The 19,319-nt window shown below is 41.2% G+C and overlaps 1 protein-coding gene across 10 annotated transcripts in view; it reads right to left on the bottom strand.

Annotated features, from left to right (window-relative positions):
* Positions 1-503: 503 nt before the first annotated feature.
* grip2b (glutamate receptor interacting protein 2b) overlaps positions 504-19,319 on the bottom strand; it is a 245,265-nt gene continuing 226,449 nt past the window's right edge. For all 10 annotated transcript variants that reach the window (XM_076745062.1, XM_076745087.1, XM_076745032.1 and 7 more), the window contains exons 15-25: positions 19,011-19,074; positions 18,734-18,879; positions 17,637-17,781; positions 14,105-14,244; positions 13,597-13,806; positions 13,259-13,415; positions 11,491-11,605; positions 10,836-11,049; positions 10,495-10,703; positions 8,057-8,203; positions 504-7,378 (exon numbers count right to left, since the gene is read on the bottom strand). In XM_076745062.1, the coding sequence (XP_076601177.1) occupies positions 7,220-7,378; positions 8,057-8,203; positions 10,495-10,703; positions 10,836-11,049; positions 11,491-11,605; positions 13,259-13,415; positions 13,597-13,806; positions 14,105-14,244; positions 17,637-17,781; positions 18,734-18,879; positions 19,011-19,074 (1,706 nt within the window). In that variant the 3' untranslated portion in view covers positions 504-7,219. The remainder of the gene's footprint in view (positions 7,379-8,056; positions 8,204-10,494; positions 10,704-10,835; positions 11,050-11,490; positions 11,606-13,258; positions 13,416-13,596; positions 13,807-14,104; positions 14,245-17,636; positions 17,782-18,733; positions 18,880-19,010; positions 19,075-19,319) is intronic.

Here is a 19,319-nt window from a genome sequence, read left to right as displayed (position 1 = left end):
TGCTTTGCCTTGGTGTGTGTGTGCATGCATTTTGTATTCATTGTGTGTGTGCGTGCGCACAAGTTGTACGTGTTATGTAAGACTGGTCTCTTGGGGATAATTAAGTCAGCAGAAGCAGAATGTACAGTACAGTGTACACACACAGAACCACGTTATTTAGCAGAGTGAGAGAAAAAAAATCACGTGGACACACAGGAAAGTACATACAAAGAGGCTCAAGTACTTATAAACACCCTGTTATACACAAACATACACACTTTGAATACATAACATGTAATGTGTATATGCCTTTGTGTGGTATTATGGGAAAGGAGCCATAATTAAAACCAGGTGTTTCTTTAGTTGTAAAGTTTTCTTGCCCAAGTTCCTGAATTGTGGATGAAAAACTTGAATAGAGTTTGTAAATAAGATGTGAACGCTCTGTCCTGCAGTGAAGAGTTGGACTGAAAGTTCCACTAAAGTTCACAAAGACGCACCAAAATCATGACAGACCAGGAACCCAATGTAAAATTAGACATTTTATTTTTCTCTCTTTTGATCTTTTCCCATGTTCTTCTTGAAAAGTGAAGTATAGCAGTACACTCTTAGAAAATGAAGAAAAACAAAACGACAACAACAACAAAGTTATACATTTTATTTTCCCTTTTCGTAATTTTTGTTTTGTGTGTTCTCCCATGTTTCGGAAGAGTAATATTGTCATATAAAAATACTATATTACATAGAATAGAACTTTACACAATTTGAAAAGAAAAATACACAATATCAACGCATACATTAACGGCCCAATCCGGAATCGCATTAAGATTTAATGCCACTTGTCATCACATCTTTTGAAATTATTTAAGGCTCAAATAAAGTCAGAAAAATAATACAAATGTCAAAGGCCTGCATGAATCCAATTAACGTTTATGGAAAAAGTTCTCATGTGATTTGCAAGAAATGCGAAGCAAAGATTGCTCTCATGACCAACAGATCAGAGACACTGAAATTTCCTAGTTTGATTATGCAACATGATATTATTTTACCTTTTGTCGAGGGTTCGATCCAGCCAAGAAGCTTTTACATTAATGGCAACAGTCTGAAGAGGTCAGTACAGTTAGCTAGTCAACTGTAGTTATCTGAGGAGTGAGCAAATAATTAGCTTATCATAAGCTGAATATATGTGTGTGCTAAAGTGTTATTGTTAACTGTAGTTATCTTGCCCGTAAGCTAATGGTTAGCTAACCAGATGTGATTACCGAGTTAACTGAAGTTTTCTATTGGTTAGCTATTGCAATACTATAGTTGGTTAGTTAACTGTATTTTTCTGGGCAATGGGCTGCTAGTTGAGCTAAATGATCAGATATAATTATTGACTTGTTGACCACAGTTTTCTGGTAGTAAGCTAATGGTTAGCTTAATACTCTGGCTTGCTAACTTGACTTTTGTGGGTAGAAATATAATTGTTAGCTCACAGATATTATGGTTATCTACTAACTACTTACAGTTCAGTACTTCTACAGAATGTTGTTGTTGAGTAGCTGAGTAGTTGCTATTGTTAGCTTGTGAATCGTTATTGAGGCATAAGCTAATATTTTGCTAACCATTATCAAGTGTTACCTATAGTTTTCTGGGGTGTAGGCTAACAGTTGTGGTTAGAAAATAATAAAAATCACAAATTATCAGGCCTAGTCAAATACAGCTACGTAGACAATCTTTTTTTCATGTCTCCACATTAAAACGGATGACTGGTTTATGATGCACAACAGCAACTCGTGCTTCATCCCCAACAGGAACTTGTTGTAGAAACAAGTTGACCTGCTGCCAAAGCTCTCATTACGAGCATGCAGGACTGTAACTCTTTCTACTTTCCCCAGCCTGTTTTTTCACTGCAGGTCGAGGGATTTAAGCATCCTGTTGATCAGAAACTGGGTTCTTTTTTTCAGCTTTAGGTTAAGATGACCCACAAAAATATGATGCATTTTGTGAGTGATTTTGTTTGAAGGGGACATGCAGAAATGGCAGGCATGCGAATGTGCCTTCCTGCAGCTGATGGTGTAACAAATGTAAGATTATGCAATAACTTGTAATGACCTCCATTAATGAAAACAGGCCAGTGTAGTAAAACGCAGGATACTGTCATAAAATCTTCAGACTGACATTGTATAATTTTTCCCCCAATGAAAAATACAATAGTACCTTAATAATTTGGAATAATATTATTTGCAAAATCAGCCTGTTCTTACATTTTCAAACATTTAACTGTAAATATGTAAGTTGTCCCATTTATTACATTAATCAGCTAGGAGGAATTCTCATATTTTCTTGCAGGCTCATCGGTGGGGTTTGTTACGGTTCCGGATTGGGCTTTAAACTGACCTTTGACCCAGAAATGCATAGGGAGTATGGATGACCACACACACGTACATACATACATAAAAACCAACAGAACAATTTGGAAGGCTTTCCTCAGCATTTTGGCTTTTTTTTTTTTTTTTTAGTTGCGTTACAAAACTTTTTTTTGGCCACTTGACATTGCGTAAAAAACACTCAGACAAGTTTGTTCTGTTGTACATGAAAATACTTACAGTGCATGGTATTCAACAGTGTGCTTGCTTTTTTTTTGTTTTGTTTTTTTTGTAGTAAGTGCTTGGAGAGAAGGAATTGTCCCATTTTTGTTATTTATGAAAAAGTTGTCTTCCTCCGGCTCGCTCACAAAAACTGAGTTTATACAGTTTTCAGTCTCATCACGGTTTCATAGGGAAGAGTTAACGGCCCACAGCCCTGAAAATATCACAACTGTACAATGAGATGTACACCACCGAGCTCCCTCTCTGTGACACACACTCAAAATATGCTCAAAAGGAAAAAACTGACATCCATAGATTCATACATGTAAACACACGTGTAACATACACACAGGAACGTCAACATAGACAGAAACTCACATACTGATAGTCATTTAGGTTTTGTTCAGACTGCAGGCAAATTGCATTTGTTTCTCAAATCAGATTGGATGCAAGAAATCAGATTGGATTTGTGTGTCCAGACATCACCAGCCTATCTGCGTGGGTCACTGGGGTAACGACGTAGGCGTTGGTGACGCGGCTTTTCAGCGTGGAAATATGAGAAATGGAGATCCGTCATCTCGCCCTCCAAACAGTCGTTCCGTCAGCCTACGTGCAGAACTCCTCCATCGCAACGTACCGATCTAGTAGCCGCTCTGATGCACTTCCATCACTCTGGATTTGACGTCATTGTTGTGTGTCGTGTTGTGAGTGACGCAAAAGAGGCTTTTTTATTCCAGTTTTGAGTGTCCACAGCATCTGGACTTAGTCACATCTGTAGAAATCTGATTGGATTTCAAAACCACCTACAAATCTGGATACAACCTGGATTTGCCAAAATATGAATGCGCCAGATTTGCGCTGGCAGTCTCAACAAGGCCATACACACAGGCCCTCTCATTCTCTCTCATACACACACACACACACACACAGACCAAGACACACATGGGTGTTCTTAAAGGGGGCAGCTGGATTCTAACTGTATTATGTAACAGCATGAGGAAAGAGTGAGAGACATACAGAGTGAAGGAGAGAGAGAGACAGAGAACAGAGGTTGTCATTGTTCCTGTTAAAAATTTTTGCAATCCTTCAGAGGACAAAGTCTGTTTTCTGTCTTCTCTTTCACACATGTTCTCACGCATTATTCCTGTGTGTCTCTGTGTTGTCTGTATTGTCTCTCTCTCACATTTTTTGGACACTTGCGTATTATTAGTTTGTTCTATTGTGCTTTCATACTAATATCCATGCACACAGGAACGTGTATAAAAGTTACTGTCCAACCCTTATACACTCATTCTCTCTGTCACACACATACAGTCTCATTTCTGCTAATCCACAGATAATTGGGGCAAAGAGTTTGGCAGAAATAAGAGAAAAATCATGAAAACAGGAGGTGAAGGAAGTGGAAGGAATCTGCTGTTACCAAACAGGCCAAAAATAGGAGGTGGGAGGGTTATGAAAAGTCATTAAATGATGTGTTCAGATTCAAGTTTGTATTACTACAATACCCATATGCCAGAGTTGCAAAGTGGGTGAAGCTATTTTGGGAGCACTGCCACAGCTTGGATGGGCATGAAATTGTCCTGGATAAATCATCAGTGAAAAATATTAACAGCTGCATTATAAAATATCTGGTTCTTTTGATTAAAGAATGTTGCATTGGTGTGTTTCAGTGCAAAACATCCCATCACAGATTAAAATTCTATCAACTGGCATTGCTAGTGGCTGGTGAGAGAACTAATAATACAATCTGGAGCCTAAATCAATTGATTTTGGATGAATCCAGCAACTATGATGCCATGTTTTGTTCTCACCTGCACTGGCAAAGTGTTTATAATTCACTGCAGCTCCAATTCACACCTCTGACTGGCTTCATCTGCAAAGCAATGGCAGCCGTAGACATTGTAGTAATTATGCCAAACTGATGGCCAGGAGGCTTACAAAGTGTCAGTTAGCCAATTTGAGAGGGCTATAGCATGTACAGTATGTGCACCCTTTCAGACACACCCACAAATATAGAAATGTATTGACACACATGTACATGCACATCCTCAACACAACACAGAACAAGCGCATTATGATGCACACACACAAACTGCTTTGTTCCACGTCCGTATGTCATCTGTGCATGGTGGCCCTGTTCTGTTAGTAATTGTGTGTGTGTGTGTGAGATACTTGTTCTGGACAGCTTGGTACTTCTATTCAGCATCCTGACAAACTTTATATCGCTGTTTGCAGATGATGCCCTTATCTTTCCTACAAAGCCAAACAGCAGTAACATCATATGTGGAGCATTTTAAACAGTTATCAAAATAGCTGTCTTAGCTTGTTATTAATGAGACTGTGATGCTGATGATTAGTAGCATCTAATAAAAAAAATCATATCTGGCAGGAGGAAATGCACCAGCGAAAATTATAAATGGACTTCATAACATGCTTGTCTTTTAACTTTAAAGATAAACCATGTTGGATAAATACATATCAGTTTTTCATTTCTTCTGCCATCTGTCATCAAGCTTTACCTCTGTTTGTTGTTGGAGAACATTGATTTTTTCCTGTTTTGTATCATACAGAAATTACCCTCCAAACCTGCAGCAGTGGCTCAAAGTTTTGATGTTAAAAACTGACACTCCTTTGTTGTTGGTATGGCAATTACACTAATGTCTCAAAATTAAAGTGGTACTGAACTTTTCACAAGTGCTAAACACAGCACCTTTAATGGCATAAATAGGTGTTAGATCTAATTATGCTGAATCATGAGCTCCTCTGTTTAATATACAGACATATTAGCTGCTGCTCTTTGACTTTGTAAGCCAGCAATAGGTTGTTTACAGATGACATCACGTCACTCTTTTGTTGTCGTGCCAACAGCAGATGGAGGGCTAGAAGTGATTTACTGCATTGGAAACACTATAACACGCACTGAAAATGCCTGTTTTGGGTTGTTTACAGTTGCCCAGATCGATCAAACCAAGAAACCAGGAGGAGTTTTTATTGAGTACCAAAATTTGTTGTTCATTAGGTTGAAAGAAATTGACCACAAAATGGCAGAAAAAAATGAAAATGGCTTCTTAACTGTCTGCGGTTGGGAGGTTGTTTTAAATCTATGGTGATTAGATTTACAGGAATAGTTTGCTACGAGGTTAATCTACATTAAATCGGCGTTAACAGTGGTTAACCTAGCAAACAACTGTAGCAGCAAACCTCTCCGCAAACCGCTCCTCTTCATAACGTAAGGGTCACATCCAACATATGTTCTGATTTTCTGTGTGTGCCTTTCTCTCATAATTTCTTATAAACTAGCCCAGTAAGAACTTTCTTTCATCTCGTCCATTTCAGTTTTCACTTCTGGTCCTCTGTCTGAATTTAACGTCATGTGACTGCAAACCTATTAGCTGAAATGAACCCAGTGCTCCCAGACAGCTGTAAGGACAGTTTCAGCTATGTAGATGGGCAACCGTCCCAGCACAGCCAAAAAAAACAAAAAAAAAAACAAACAGAATTTGTACTCTCTCAAAATATTGCAGGATGATGTTCTTCTTTTGGCAACACGGTTTCCTCCGGGGCATCCACATGAACACAGCTAACCAACTGTATTGCAGCAAAAGCTGCCTTTGTTAATAAACTCCATTTAAAATGCCATGTTTCATGAGGAGAGAAAAAACTTTTACAATCCCCTCTGCTCTTTCTCGTCCCTTTGATGACTTGTTTGCACAAAAACAGTTTGGCAGTTGTGATGGCGTCATCATTGATGGCACAAGTTTGGATTTTTTTCATAATATCACTGTACTTATCTCATGATGTGCACAAGTATCCAAAATAGAAGTCCACCTTCATGCAACGGCTGGAAAAACAGCTAAACCTGACCTTTCCAGAAAATGACTCTGAGGAATTGCAGTGGAGCAGCAGTATTCGAGCAGACTCGGAGCAGCAATATGGACTTCTGCAACAGCTACATCTACACAGACCACAGTCGCTCTCCTCCTTTCTAAACTATTGATTCAATCTGCTTTTGAGTCTGATTACCCTTTCTTAAAGCAAATGAAATTTGGAAACTGAGCATGGCAGTTTCTCTCTTTTATCAATACAGTTTTGCTTGAAATTTCCCTAAAATCACAATGTTGTGTAATAAGGCAGATCCCTCTGGTACCATCAGCATTAGAAATTTCTATGAACCTGTGGCCTGGCATTAAAAAGAGTTGAAATTACCTCACCCAAATTACAGCTTTTTTTATTGATTTGTTTGAAGTAAAAACAAGATTTAAAGAGTCAGAATCCGTTAAGATGGCTGGTTAAAGTGCCAAGTAAGTGGTTGTTTATGTTGGAATAACATTGAAGACTCCAAGCCGGCCCTCAGGAGACTGTCTCTGGTGTTTTTCTGCACTGTGGCTGTGCTTCCATAGAGAAATATACTGTATGACAGCAGTTCAACCCAGTGTGAATGGGAGGGGGGGTGACTGTGTGAGCATGCAAGTGTGTGTGTGAGTGTGTGTGTGTAGGAGTCTCTGTATTTAAGTAGAATTATTGCAAGTCGGTGGAGTGTGTGTTTGGGCCAGTTCCAGTACATATAACTTTGCACTTCATCACCAGTTGTAGTGTGTGTCCTGCCTGAGTGTGACAGAGTGAATGCATGTGTGTATGTCTAGAGATTCATCTGTCTTTTTGTGTGTGTGTTACAGGTCTAGCGGATGGTCCAAAGTGTTGTTATTGTCCTCTGCATCATCGTTTGCCAGCGGGTTGCGGCTGATGACCAGCTCGAGTCTGTCTCCAGCCTCTGTGATCAGAGGCACTGCCAGGCAGCAGTCAAAGTCCCTCGTCCTCACGTGGTTCACCTGGACACAGAGACGCAGACAATGGTATGTGTTCATAATGCATAGCAGGTTTCTCTTATCCGGTAATGTTTTTTTTACTAGGAAAGTCTGTTTAACAGTGTCTGGAATCTTTGTGGTCATAATATCCGGTGAAAATAATTCTAGAGGTAGATGTGACAATATTCTGGCTCTGCACGCTGTTTTCCCTGCTGATTTCTTATGTCCTGTGTTACTTTTAGACTAGTCTACTAGTCCACATTTAAGCTTGGGTTTATTCATCAGGGAAATTAGTCTTCAGGAACATCCCTCATGTTCACATCCACATTAGATGAACCATGTAGTGATTGCAGGCTTTTTTATGCCATGTAGTCCAATTTCAAGTAGGCAAAATGTAAAGATGTAATAAACTCATTTATTATTTGGTGCCAAATCCTTTGTGTTGGGTAAATGCCTGCAGTGACAGACCCACAGATATCACCAGACTTGTGGTATCTTTCCTGGTGATACTGACAGGCCTTTACTGGCAGTACATGGCTTTTTTCCATCAGTCTGGTCTTCAGCAAATGAAACCGTTGGATAAAGGTCAGGTGACTAACTTTGCCTGTGAAGAACAGGCCAAGAACAGGGATATGTATAAAAGGCAGTTCGACACTGTTGTCCTGTTAACACTCTCAAACTGTAAATGGATTCCCTGATCACCTGCAGGATCCTGTCGTAGGGTCTGAGCCCAGCTCGGTCAGCTGGCCCGTCAGGTCTGATCATGTTCACATAAACTCCTTTCTCCAAGAAGCCATCTGACACACTGAAGCCAAAGTCGTCAATCTCTGGGTCCTTTATTACTGTTACCTACAGAGGACAACGCACGGATGTGAGGTTGGTTTGGTAAAATAACTGTTTAGTTCAGTCCAAGTTTAAACATGACACAACAAGCCAAACTCAAACAGTTACTGCTAATCCACAGATAATGTCATGTGACATGATGTAGTGTGTTCTGTTCAAGTTTGCTCTTGTATGGACTGCAAAGACAGCAGCTGATCACCGGCACAAAGGGACATGACTGGTCAGTTGTCTGTGTTCCTAATCTGAAATACAAACAAAACAAATGAGCCAACCATTGTTCTGTCACATGAACCTGATCAAACAGTCACATCGGTTCCTGTCAGTACACATTGAGAATGCCAGTGTAAAGTTCTCCTTTGCCATTAAAGTATTTGGTTTCACTTGTGAAAGACGAAAACACAGACAGCTCTTTCTCACAAACGCCAGATTTAAACACACTGAAATGGCCAAAATGGCCACCGATGTGCCACACAAGATACAGGCGATGAATGCTGACTTGGTTTGTCAGGGCCCTTGAATTGAATATCAACAAAATCTGGACAATTTTTGTGACATCCAGCCAAATTTTGAGACAGAGCAACATTTGGTGTGATTTTAGTCATTTTTTTTGTATGAACAGAAAAATTGGACTGCGTACCCAAAATGAAATGTGAGGTTTCTGTTTTTTCATTTGACAGTATTTAAGAGCATTCAGGCTTTGTGTTCCAATGTGGTTCTACTGTAAAGGACATACTGCACAGTATCCACCCATGCTGCATGCTTAACTGAAGCATGATGAATTGCAGGGTAAATGCAAGATGGGGGTTTTTACAATTGGTAATTCAGGCCAGATGTTTTGCTAAGAACTGTAGATTAACAAAAAAACTGAACAGACCGTATTATGTATGAATATTGTATGATCTTTTAATGAGCCACCATTTAGAGGCTGTAAAATTTTGGCTGATGACCAATGAGCCCATCAGAGGTTAATGTATTTTCTCTTTTCCCTGTGGATAACAAATCTCATCCTGGCCTTGGGCTGTACAAGTCTGAGCAGACCCGTCAGTGAAGTCATTGTAAATCCACAGGAGGGTGAAGACATGTAACTGCCCTCCTAATTGCCACCCAAAGGGAAGTGGGCTGCTATACTGGACATTCTATACTGTATTACATAATACCCTGCACTGTAAAACCTTAATGACTTTCTCAAACTCATAAAATAATTTTATGTAATTTTATGACTTTTTAAACTTGGACCAACTCAAAATTGTCGATCCAAAATACACACCAGATTCCAAAACATTAGACTGCTGTGTAAGTGAAAACATAATGTGCTAACCTGTAATCCTTTTAGACTCAATTGAAAACAGTACAGAGACAATATACTTCATGTTTGACCTCATCAGCTTCATGGATTTTTGTGAATTTGATGCAGCAACATGTTTCAAACAAGTTCAGACAAGAGCAACAAAAGACTGGAAAAAAGTGGAATGCCCCAAAAACACTTGTTTGGAACATTCCACAGGTAAACAGGTTCATTGGTAATAGGTGAGAGTATCATGATTGGGTATGAAAGGGGCATCCTGGAAAGACTCAGCCATTCACAGGCGAGGATGGAGCGAGGTTCACCACTTTGTGAACACATGATTGCATAATTATATTACTACGTGGAGTCAGGAACACTTTACAGCTGTACAGCTGTTGTTGGTAAACAGTTTGTTTACAAGTGACTGCATTCTGTTTTTATTTATGATGTACATAGCGTCCCAGCTTTTTTGGAATTGGTGTTCTCACCACAGATAGGCCTTTTCCACATAAGACATTCTGACATGTGACTGCAGAAAAAGTACGTGCACATCAAAACAAATGGATGTTGGCTGAATTCAATTTAGCTGCTTCAGTTTCAGGGTCCTGGTATTGTCATTACTTGGTTATTGCTGTGCTTTTCCTACTATTACAAGCCAAAGTGTCTGCTCTGAAGACACTGGAAACAGCCAACTTATTTTCCTCAATTTACATTTTTGTGTCGTAACGGTCAGACAATACATAAAAAGAAGTGACATAGACAAAAAAAAACTGGGTGACATGGTGGAGGGAGAAATTTTGGCAACACTGAGCCTAAACTCTTCAGAGAGCTGAAGGTGAGGGAACTTCCAAACAGACTGAACTTATTTTCTTAAAAAGTGAACACAGAAATGTAAGTCATTTTGGATTGACTTTGCATTTGTTGTTGCGCTCACCTGGCCAAATCCTATCAACATTTTATCCAAGTCCTAACCCAGAATAGAAGTCACATCATGACAGAGGTTTTAACTCACTTTGTGCAGCTCCAGAGGTGTCGGGGACAGAATCCCCTGCATCTCCTCTTTGATCCGACGAGACTCCCATGTCCTCTCTGACACTCTCAATGAGGCCTTGGCCTTGGGCTCGTGGTGCAGCAGAGAGGACTGGTTATCTTGGTGGATATGGGCTCCTTGGTGCAGGTGAGCCTCATGGTTGAAATGGGCCTCCTGGTGCAGTTGGGCATCTGATTGAAAGGAACATTTTTAGTTCATTTTCGTTTGATTAGAAAGACCTGAGATTTTGTAGTCGTCAGTCTTACATCATGAGATTGGAGAGACGAACACCCTTGGCTCTGTCACATTTGCGACTGAATTACCTTGGTGGAGTTGGGCCTCTTCATGCAGGTGGGCCTCCTCGTGCAGATGGGCACCCTGATGGAGGTGTGTAGCTTGGTGGAGCAGGTTTCCCTGGTGCAGGAGAGAATTTCTCCGCAATGGGCTCATCCTGCTGTGACTCAGCATGGGTTCAGCTGGAGGCTTGTTGACACCGTCTACACCCAGACTGATGGCTGTTCCTGTCATGATGGATGCCTGCACAAACCAAAAAACACACACTTAAATGACAATGCCAACATTAGCATTGTTATATTGATTGTGCACTTAACCATTTTGCTTTGCTTTGTTTTTTGTTGGTTTTCTACCACTGCGGCAAAGACAGCAAGCTGCACTTTATCATTTCAAAGAACAGAACCACAGCCGACAAACACTAAGCTGAGACAGTTTTCTGTGTGATAAAGGGACAGTTATTGTGTCTTTATGCTGCAATTAAGATCCACTTTGTGTTTTGAGCGCCTTTCTTCCTCTCTCTTTCTGACGCACGCACACATCCACGCGTCTTTACATGCATTCAAATGTTAACGTGCTATCGAAACAAAGGTCATTTGTTTGTGGTAACTTTGGGGTACAAACATTCTGTTTGAGGATGCTAATGCTAATGACTGCGGTTCGTGTTAAAGGAGGATGCTAACTAACCTCTATCTCTCTGAGTAGTTCTGATTGGCCGCAGGTCTCCAGATCCTCAAGTGCCTGACACCAGAAGCTGTCATCTGGATCCAACAGAATACCGTCTGGTTGTTGGCCAATAAATCTGTCACACAAACACAAATGACATTAAATCCAGCTTTGGAAAGTTACCCCACCAGCAGGCCGTGTCTTGGGTTTCTAGGAAAAAAAAAAAAAAATTCAAGCCACCAAACAAGACAGAGTCCATGTTTGGACAAACATTTTTTGAGCCGAATGTTGATGGATCTGCCTCTTGGTCATGAATTGTATGTTACGTTAACTTTTTCTCTACAACAGTTAATCTACCTTAAAAAAGTAACTTAACTAATCAAAAGCCATGAATGTACACATTAAAGAAAAAATTATGCTCTTTTAGATGCATTAGCAATGGCAGCGCATAATCAACAACGCTGATATGAATCCAGAGCAGTGTCATTACAGTCCAAGGCCATTCGTTCTGGTTAATCGGACATGAGTAATCTTTGAACACTGAATGTCCTTGACTGACAAGATTAATTCACTTTCACTGTGCAGCTGATTTTTTTCTCACCATTCTTACTCGGTCTCTCTCCCCTCCCCCGTTAGTGTTACATAACCCCAGCAAATGTCGCTATCCTCACAAGGCTTAACCTCCTGACTCATCACTACACAGATAATCAGTCTCACTGGCTTCATGACTCAACCTCCACACTGAAATCCACTTCACCACAAGCTCTTGGTGCTGATATCGGCACAAGAGTCAGATACAACTTTCTAATGTTACACACCTGGCTTGTATAAAATGGACACCAGCGTTATGGAGATACACAATATGGTCAGTTCGAGTGATAGAAAATAAACAGTTTTGATAAGTAATCGTTTACAAATTATTTTACTCACAAGTGCAGACCATCCACCCATTTTAGCTTCTCAAATGTGATTATATAATTATAATTTTTTTATATTTTGGTTTTGGACTGTTGGACAAAACAAGCAATCTGAAGACATCACCTTGGGTTCTGTGAAGTTATGCAGGCCATTTTTACTACAGACTAAAGATACAATGATTTATAATATATTATTAGTTGTACTTTTTGTGGACAGTTCACATTGCTTTAGGTCTGTTCTCCACCAATTAAGGCTGAAAATGAAACAGTAACTGAGATGAATCATCTGATTTTTAACATTTTAAAGCAGTCACATCAATTCCAGGTGAAGCGTGTCGGAAACCAGTTCCTCATCTGTCAGGTTAGAGCCGCGTGGCAGGACAGTGATAGGCCTACGTTCAGTATGAATTAATCCACATATAAGCCTTTCATACAGTGTTGACAAGTTGACCAAGAACTCTTGTAAGTGAATACAATGTTTTTCACAAAAAAAAAGTTTACATTACGTTAACATCATGACATGAAACGAGTGATTCACTGCAGTCAGTCCATTTGGAAATCAAAATAGGTCCTTTAAGGACAGTATCAGTGGTTTTCTCATAATCTGTAGCTCACAGCTAACCATTGTGTTCCACACATCCTGTGGTCTCCATTCATTCCTGTGTGTATATAAATACAGAATTTAAGTTTCAGAGCTTGTTTCAAGTCAGCATGATCAGATTTCATCATGCGGTACAGAAATGAATGGAAGCCAAAGGCTGCTGGGATTGAACCAAAAGATCTTGTTTTAGCACGCACTCAAAAGTGGTCAGTGGAGATGAAAAAGGGAAGATGATTTATAGTTCTAAAGATGAGTGTGAGTTCAGTCCTACCCAGGTGGTTTGTCCCAGTCGTCCTCACTGAAGCCTCCGTCGCTGAAAGGGTAGTTCTTCCGGCGTCCAGGAGGAGGTGTGGTGCTGCGCTGCTGCTTGGCACTGCGCCATTCATGGGGGTGGAGGGCGATACCAGCTGCCTGGTGACTGTACGTACCTGCATGAGGAGTGGAGGAGCCAAATGTACATACAGCTGCTACTCATTTTGGATTTTTCCTCACTACAAGTTTGCATGAAATGTGTTCGGTCAAACTCTTTGTGAGAGTTACTCTGAGTACGTTTTGCAGTGTGAGCCATGCTGGCCTTTCACCATCTACGTGTGCTAATCCAGAGCTTACCCTGGCTGCCGTAGCCGGCGTCCATCCCTGAGCCGTCCCATGACTCCATGGCAGAGTCGACGCTGGGTATGGTCGTGGAGTAAAGCTCTGACAGCTTATTTGTCTGCTGGCTGTCTGTCAAATCGTCCTCCTCAGGGTCACTGAGTTCATTCTCTGTTGTGTCCTCCACCTCTGCTGCCTTCCTGTCCTCCAAATCTTGGACAGGAAAATCTGAAATTGGGTTTGTCCAGTGAAAAGATCATCAAACAACAAAGAAATCTCAAGACAGTAAGTATTTACAGACAAGGCTAATTTTCTCTGGGCTGCCAGTTAAAGCACAGCAGAAATAACACACTGTTTAGTCGGATAGTGAATTTTCTCCAATGTAAAGAATGTGAGTCATCATTTCTAATTAGGCATGTAGGAAGGTCTTAAGGGTCTGAAAGAAAATGGCTGGTTCAAGACCAACAATCAGAAGGCAGATTGGTGATGCAGGTGCAGCGTTAGTGTTAGCAGTGGTCAGACTTACTGTCCAGCTGTTTCTTTATCTTGAGGGTGACCGTCTCTCCGGCCATCTGCAGCAGGTGGATGGCTTCACTCAGGGGTTTGCCTTTCAAACTGACGCTGTTGATCGCCAGGATCCGGTCACCTACGTGAATAGCCCCTGTCCTGGACACACATTCACACACACACACACACACACACACACACACACACACACACACACGCACGCACAAAGTTATTTACAATTCAGCTCTGACTTCGGGCTAACGTGACAGTTACAGTAACACGAGTACTAAAACCACAGTTTATATCGGCTCTAATGGGACACAGTGACGCTAATCATACATTTCTATCCTGCAAGTTTTGTGCTATTTCTGTGAACTGACCCTTTGAAGATCCATCCTTAACCTTATGTGTCCTCCAAAACAAGTACAAATTAACTGTATACAAATCTATTTTGCAGGTCTTAGATAGACCGTAGACACATCAGGCTTCAGTGCCACAGGATGCTGTCCTGGGAATTGAATCAAAAGTTATTTCTGTTCAAACAAAATTCATGTAAACAACCACATGACTGGTCGAAGGTCACAACAAAGTGACTCTAATGAGTAAGGCCGGCTCCCTTTCAGCCAGCGGTCAATGCCGCCGTTAAACCTGGCAGAAAATATAGAGCAGCCGTTTATCGTGCAGCCTACTTTGATAGAGATATTTATTTTGACTCTTATCTCTCACACGCAGACGCTCATGAACCCTTTTACACATGCTTTAAACATATTTACTTAAGTGTCTTTTAAGGTTATCTGGATTCTATTATTTGATTTTGTTTCAAACGGGCAAATCTAGAACTGCGGCCGTCAAACAGCTCAAAGGAAAAGTGGGTCAGCGTGAGCGTTTTGCGGCGATGTTGATATCATCTGTGTTCCTGCACTTTCTCCTGTGTCAAGCTGAGCCCAGTTTATTTATAGAGAGCTTTCAGCCAACAGGTCTGAGGCAAAGTGCTTTATCGACAACAGTTTAGGACAGGAAATAGAACAATTACATCACAAACTCCAAGAAACGGGGTCACTGAGAGAGAGAGAGAGAGAGAGAGTGTGTGTGTGTGTGTGTGTGTGTGTGTGTGTGTGTGTGTGTGTGTGTGTGTGTGTGTGTGTGTGTGTTTGATGGACGGGATGTGAGGAAAAACACTGCAGGTGAATTAGGAAAACATTTTAACTGAGAAACCATAAAACTTCCTCAGTTGATTATTTATGCAATGACAATTATTTCTTTGTATCACAAGTTTTCAGAAATGTGTGTTTAAACATGCAAATTATGCATCATCCAATTACAGCCAAATGTTTTTACCGAGGGCATTTTGTTTATCTCTTTTTATCACTCCATGAATCAGAAAATACTCTCAACACCCATTAAAAAAAGCAATTTTCGCCATTGTTTTTAGAGATTAAATATTCCACAAGTCATCATATAAATGATACACGAACACACCCCTCTATAAAAAACCTTTGGAATATGGATGGGAATAAAACTTGTCTGAGAAAAAACTCATTTTAGTCAATTTAAACATTTTAGACACAAGTCTTACCAACATAAAGACAATGATTTTTTTCAAGTTTTATTTTTTGTAAACATGTAAATGAACTCCTAAATGTCTATTTTGGACGTTTCTGTCTGAAAGAAGACGTTATGGAAGAAAAAAATGCCCAAAGTCTCCAAACTGAGCAGCGAATGAAAAGCCATGTTTAGCCCGTCGTGTCAGACTGAAAGATTAAGTCACTGGTGGACGATGTCGTCATGTCGTCTTCTGTTCTGTCTTGTTGTGGACACGAGCTGCCTCGTGTCCTCCGTCATCGCTCCATGTCACATGACACCTGCTGCAGGTGGAGAATCCCTCTGTTTCTCAGCCAAAGCGTCCTCCGTTATTTCTCCTAATAAGGTTTTCGCCCCTCTGATGGGGACGGCTAAATAAGGCAACAGAAGTGGGATCCTTCATCCGTCTCAGTCGGGTTTAGGTGTCTGTATGTGTTGCCGTAACACATTTCCCTGAAAGGTTCTGTTTGTTTAATCTCCATGTGGATCTTGAGCACACAGGATGATAATCACTCTGGGCGAAGCTCGTTCTCATTCTCACCTTCTGCTCTCAGGGGACAAAAGAAAAAAGGTCATGACGTTTGACCTGCAGTTACAACCTTTGCCACCACTGGTCATTCTGACCACAGGTGTGAAGGGACTGCTCTCACTCTTGGCTTTTCCTTTGTGACTCCCGCCTGTTCAAACATGTGACAGTATCCTGCTTTTCAGGATACAGTGTAATGTTTCCCAGAATCTCAGGTGTGTATTACAGAGTGACCACTGGGTTTATTTAACAGCGTGATGCCAACACAAGCTGTGTGTCCTAAATTCATTTGAAAAAAAAACCTTTTGGCACCTGTCCAGCTGGTGGCGACCTCAGTGACCGCCGACCAAAGCTGCCGCGCTCACTGTGCGTACGTGTCTTTACATGCAGGGGCCTTCAGTTTAATTAACTTAAAGTGACCCAGGTTGAACTAATCAATACAGACAAGATTAAGTGTTGCAATAGAGTCCAGCAAAACAAGCCCTGGAGACATAATTCACAGGATTCAGGAGAAGCTGTTTCTGAGGTGTGAGTAGATCCTTTCACAGTGAAAGATGAGCTTCACGATGCAAACCTGCATCCCTAAAAAGGTGGTTGTAGGAATCCTAAACTGGTAAATTCATGACCAGTTTACCTAAAAAGGAAACAATGAGCCAGCGAGGAATAACTTCTATGTTTTACACTGACTATGGACTTCAATACAAAAGCTTTATCTGCCATTTCTGAAAGAAGAACGTAGAAATGTACGTTTGTGCGAAGCGACAGTCGTCCTGTCTGCTGGCAGGAGTTTTGCCGCGTGAGCTTGAGTGAGTTTGATGTTTTGCAGCCAGTGAAGTGAAGACTCATCTCCATTACTGATGGTGCAGAAGTTGTGTTTTTAGACTAAAAGTTTTTGGGATGTTTAGTGCTTTGAATGCAGATGAGATGAAAGGTATTTTTGGTGATTTCAGACTCTTTTACAGACTGTTGTGACAGATAACTTGAGTTAATAAACACGAATCCTCTCATATCATCATCATAACTCCACTGAGAGCATTAACCTGCAACAACGCTTCAGTCCTTCTCTGGAGAAACTCCACTTTTAGATGCTTTTCACATAAAAAAAGACCATAAACATGATGCCAAAATATCTCAAGATTTTGTGTCATTTCTCTTAAAGGAGCCCTATTCTGTGTTTGTCTCTAACGTCTTCAATGCATTTCCTTCCTCATGAAACATTTGCAGAGCCTCTTTTTAATGTTTCAGATTTTCCTGTTTGCATTTGCCTGCAGCATTCTTCTTTGATTTTACGTTTCTTTGTGCGTCACTGCGCAGAGAAGCAGCCAAGCAGTCCAAAAGTGTCCATCTGCAGCGCTTTTCCTAACGCTCCACAACTCAACGTGGTAACCTAGATTCCCGAGGAAAGACGATGTGCGTGCGTGTGTGAGAGAGGGTGAGCGCCTACCTCTCGGCCAGGCCTCTCTTGGTTAGGCCGGATATAGTGATGGGGTCAAAAGGCTCCTCGGTGCCTGAGATGGTGATACCCAGAGGGCCTCCGTACCGCTTCAGCTCCACCGTGTAGATGATGCTGCCTGACGTCTCCTGTTCATCTGATACACACAGACACACACGTGTTAATCTAATGTTTCACTTGCAAGGAGTGGATGACACTGCCTGACGTATGCTGCTCGCCTGGCACACACGCACACGCACACACAGACACGCGCGCACACACAGACACGCGCGCACACACACACACACACACCTCAAAACACCGACCGCAACACCTACTGCATTACGTTACCTGTTCGTCTGAAATGCACACACGTGCAGACACACGCACACATACATTTCACTCCAGAAGTAGGTCAAAACTCCTGTCAAGACAACACTGGTGAGGAAGACACAGTTTCCATGGCAACCGGGGAGAAGACTGCCTCGTCATCATGTAGCATGAACACATAATCCCTGCATTTTGCTTGTGTGTGTGTGTGTGTGTGTGTGAGTCATAATCTAGCATGATGACACATCCCTCTCTTAATGTTTGTGTGTGCGTTGCACGTTGAACCTCACCGTGGAACAGGCTGACTTTGTGATAACTTGGAATCCATCCGTGTAATTAACTCGTTGAATCGCACAAATCCAAGATGGCTGCTGTCAGATCTGTGACATGTGACTAAGTGAACAAGCACAGGGGTCCTCAGATGGATTAAGACTCAGTTAATCCAGGCTGCTACATGTTGTTCATGGTCCACATATGAGGCCGCGGCACACACACGTGTTGTTTTCCTACATGTCTATCATACGTGTCTTTGTTATTGTGTTAACTGTTATTGTTTGTTTGTTTGTTTATTGTCTGAATTGATCAATGGGATCAATGAAAATGCATCTTAGAGCATCTTAAATGACCATTTTAAAGCTTCAAGAGGAGTCTTTGAGTTGTGGACAACAGTGCCACTTGGTGGCCAAACATTGTTACTGCATCTCCTCAAACTGAAGCTGCTGAACATAATTTTATCAAATGAAAACTAAAAATATCTGAAGCGTCACGCTCACACGTACCGGAGTTGTCTTCATCTTTGCGAATCTTTAGTTTGACCAGTTCCTCACACTGCTGCAGGATCTGCTCGGCGTCGTCTCTGGAACAGTTCTCCAGTCTGATGTTGTCGATGGCCAGCAGCTTATCACCGGGCTCCAGTGTCCCTGTTCTGAAGGACAGACAGACAGGTGGAAGCGGATATGACCGTTTCTGTCAAATACAGAACATTTTTAGGCATGAGACAGAAAAACAAACACAAGATAGACCTAAAGAAGAACATCATAGAATAGACGGTGATACCTGTGGGCCATGCTGCCCTTCTTGATGTCGGAAATGATGAGGGGCTCTCCTTGCTTCTTACTGGCTGTGGAGGGAGATGACATGAACAGCAGCAGCAACAACAAAGTGATTATAATACAAATAATATCAAGAAGTCTAATAATAATAAGTATTCTTTAAAGACACTGAGGCTGCACATGTTTCGATAGCAAAAGGATTCATTTGTCATGCTAAATGTCTCATCAGGAGAAAAAAGTGCGTTTGCTGGTAAATTTGTGTGAAATCAGCTGATGTTTCTGCCTGTGAGACATTTTCACTCTCAGCTGTGAA

This window comes from Chaetodon auriga, chromosome 2 (assembly GCF_051107435.1).
Source record: "Chaetodon auriga isolate fChaAug3 chromosome 2, fChaAug3.hap1, whole genome shotgun sequence".
Lineage (NCBI taxonomy): Eukaryota > Metazoa > Chordata > Actinopteri > Chaetodontiformes > Chaetodontidae > Chaetodon > Chaetodon auriga.
Note: the sequence above shows the minus strand (reverse complement) of the source record. Positions and strands in the feature narration are given on the sequence as shown.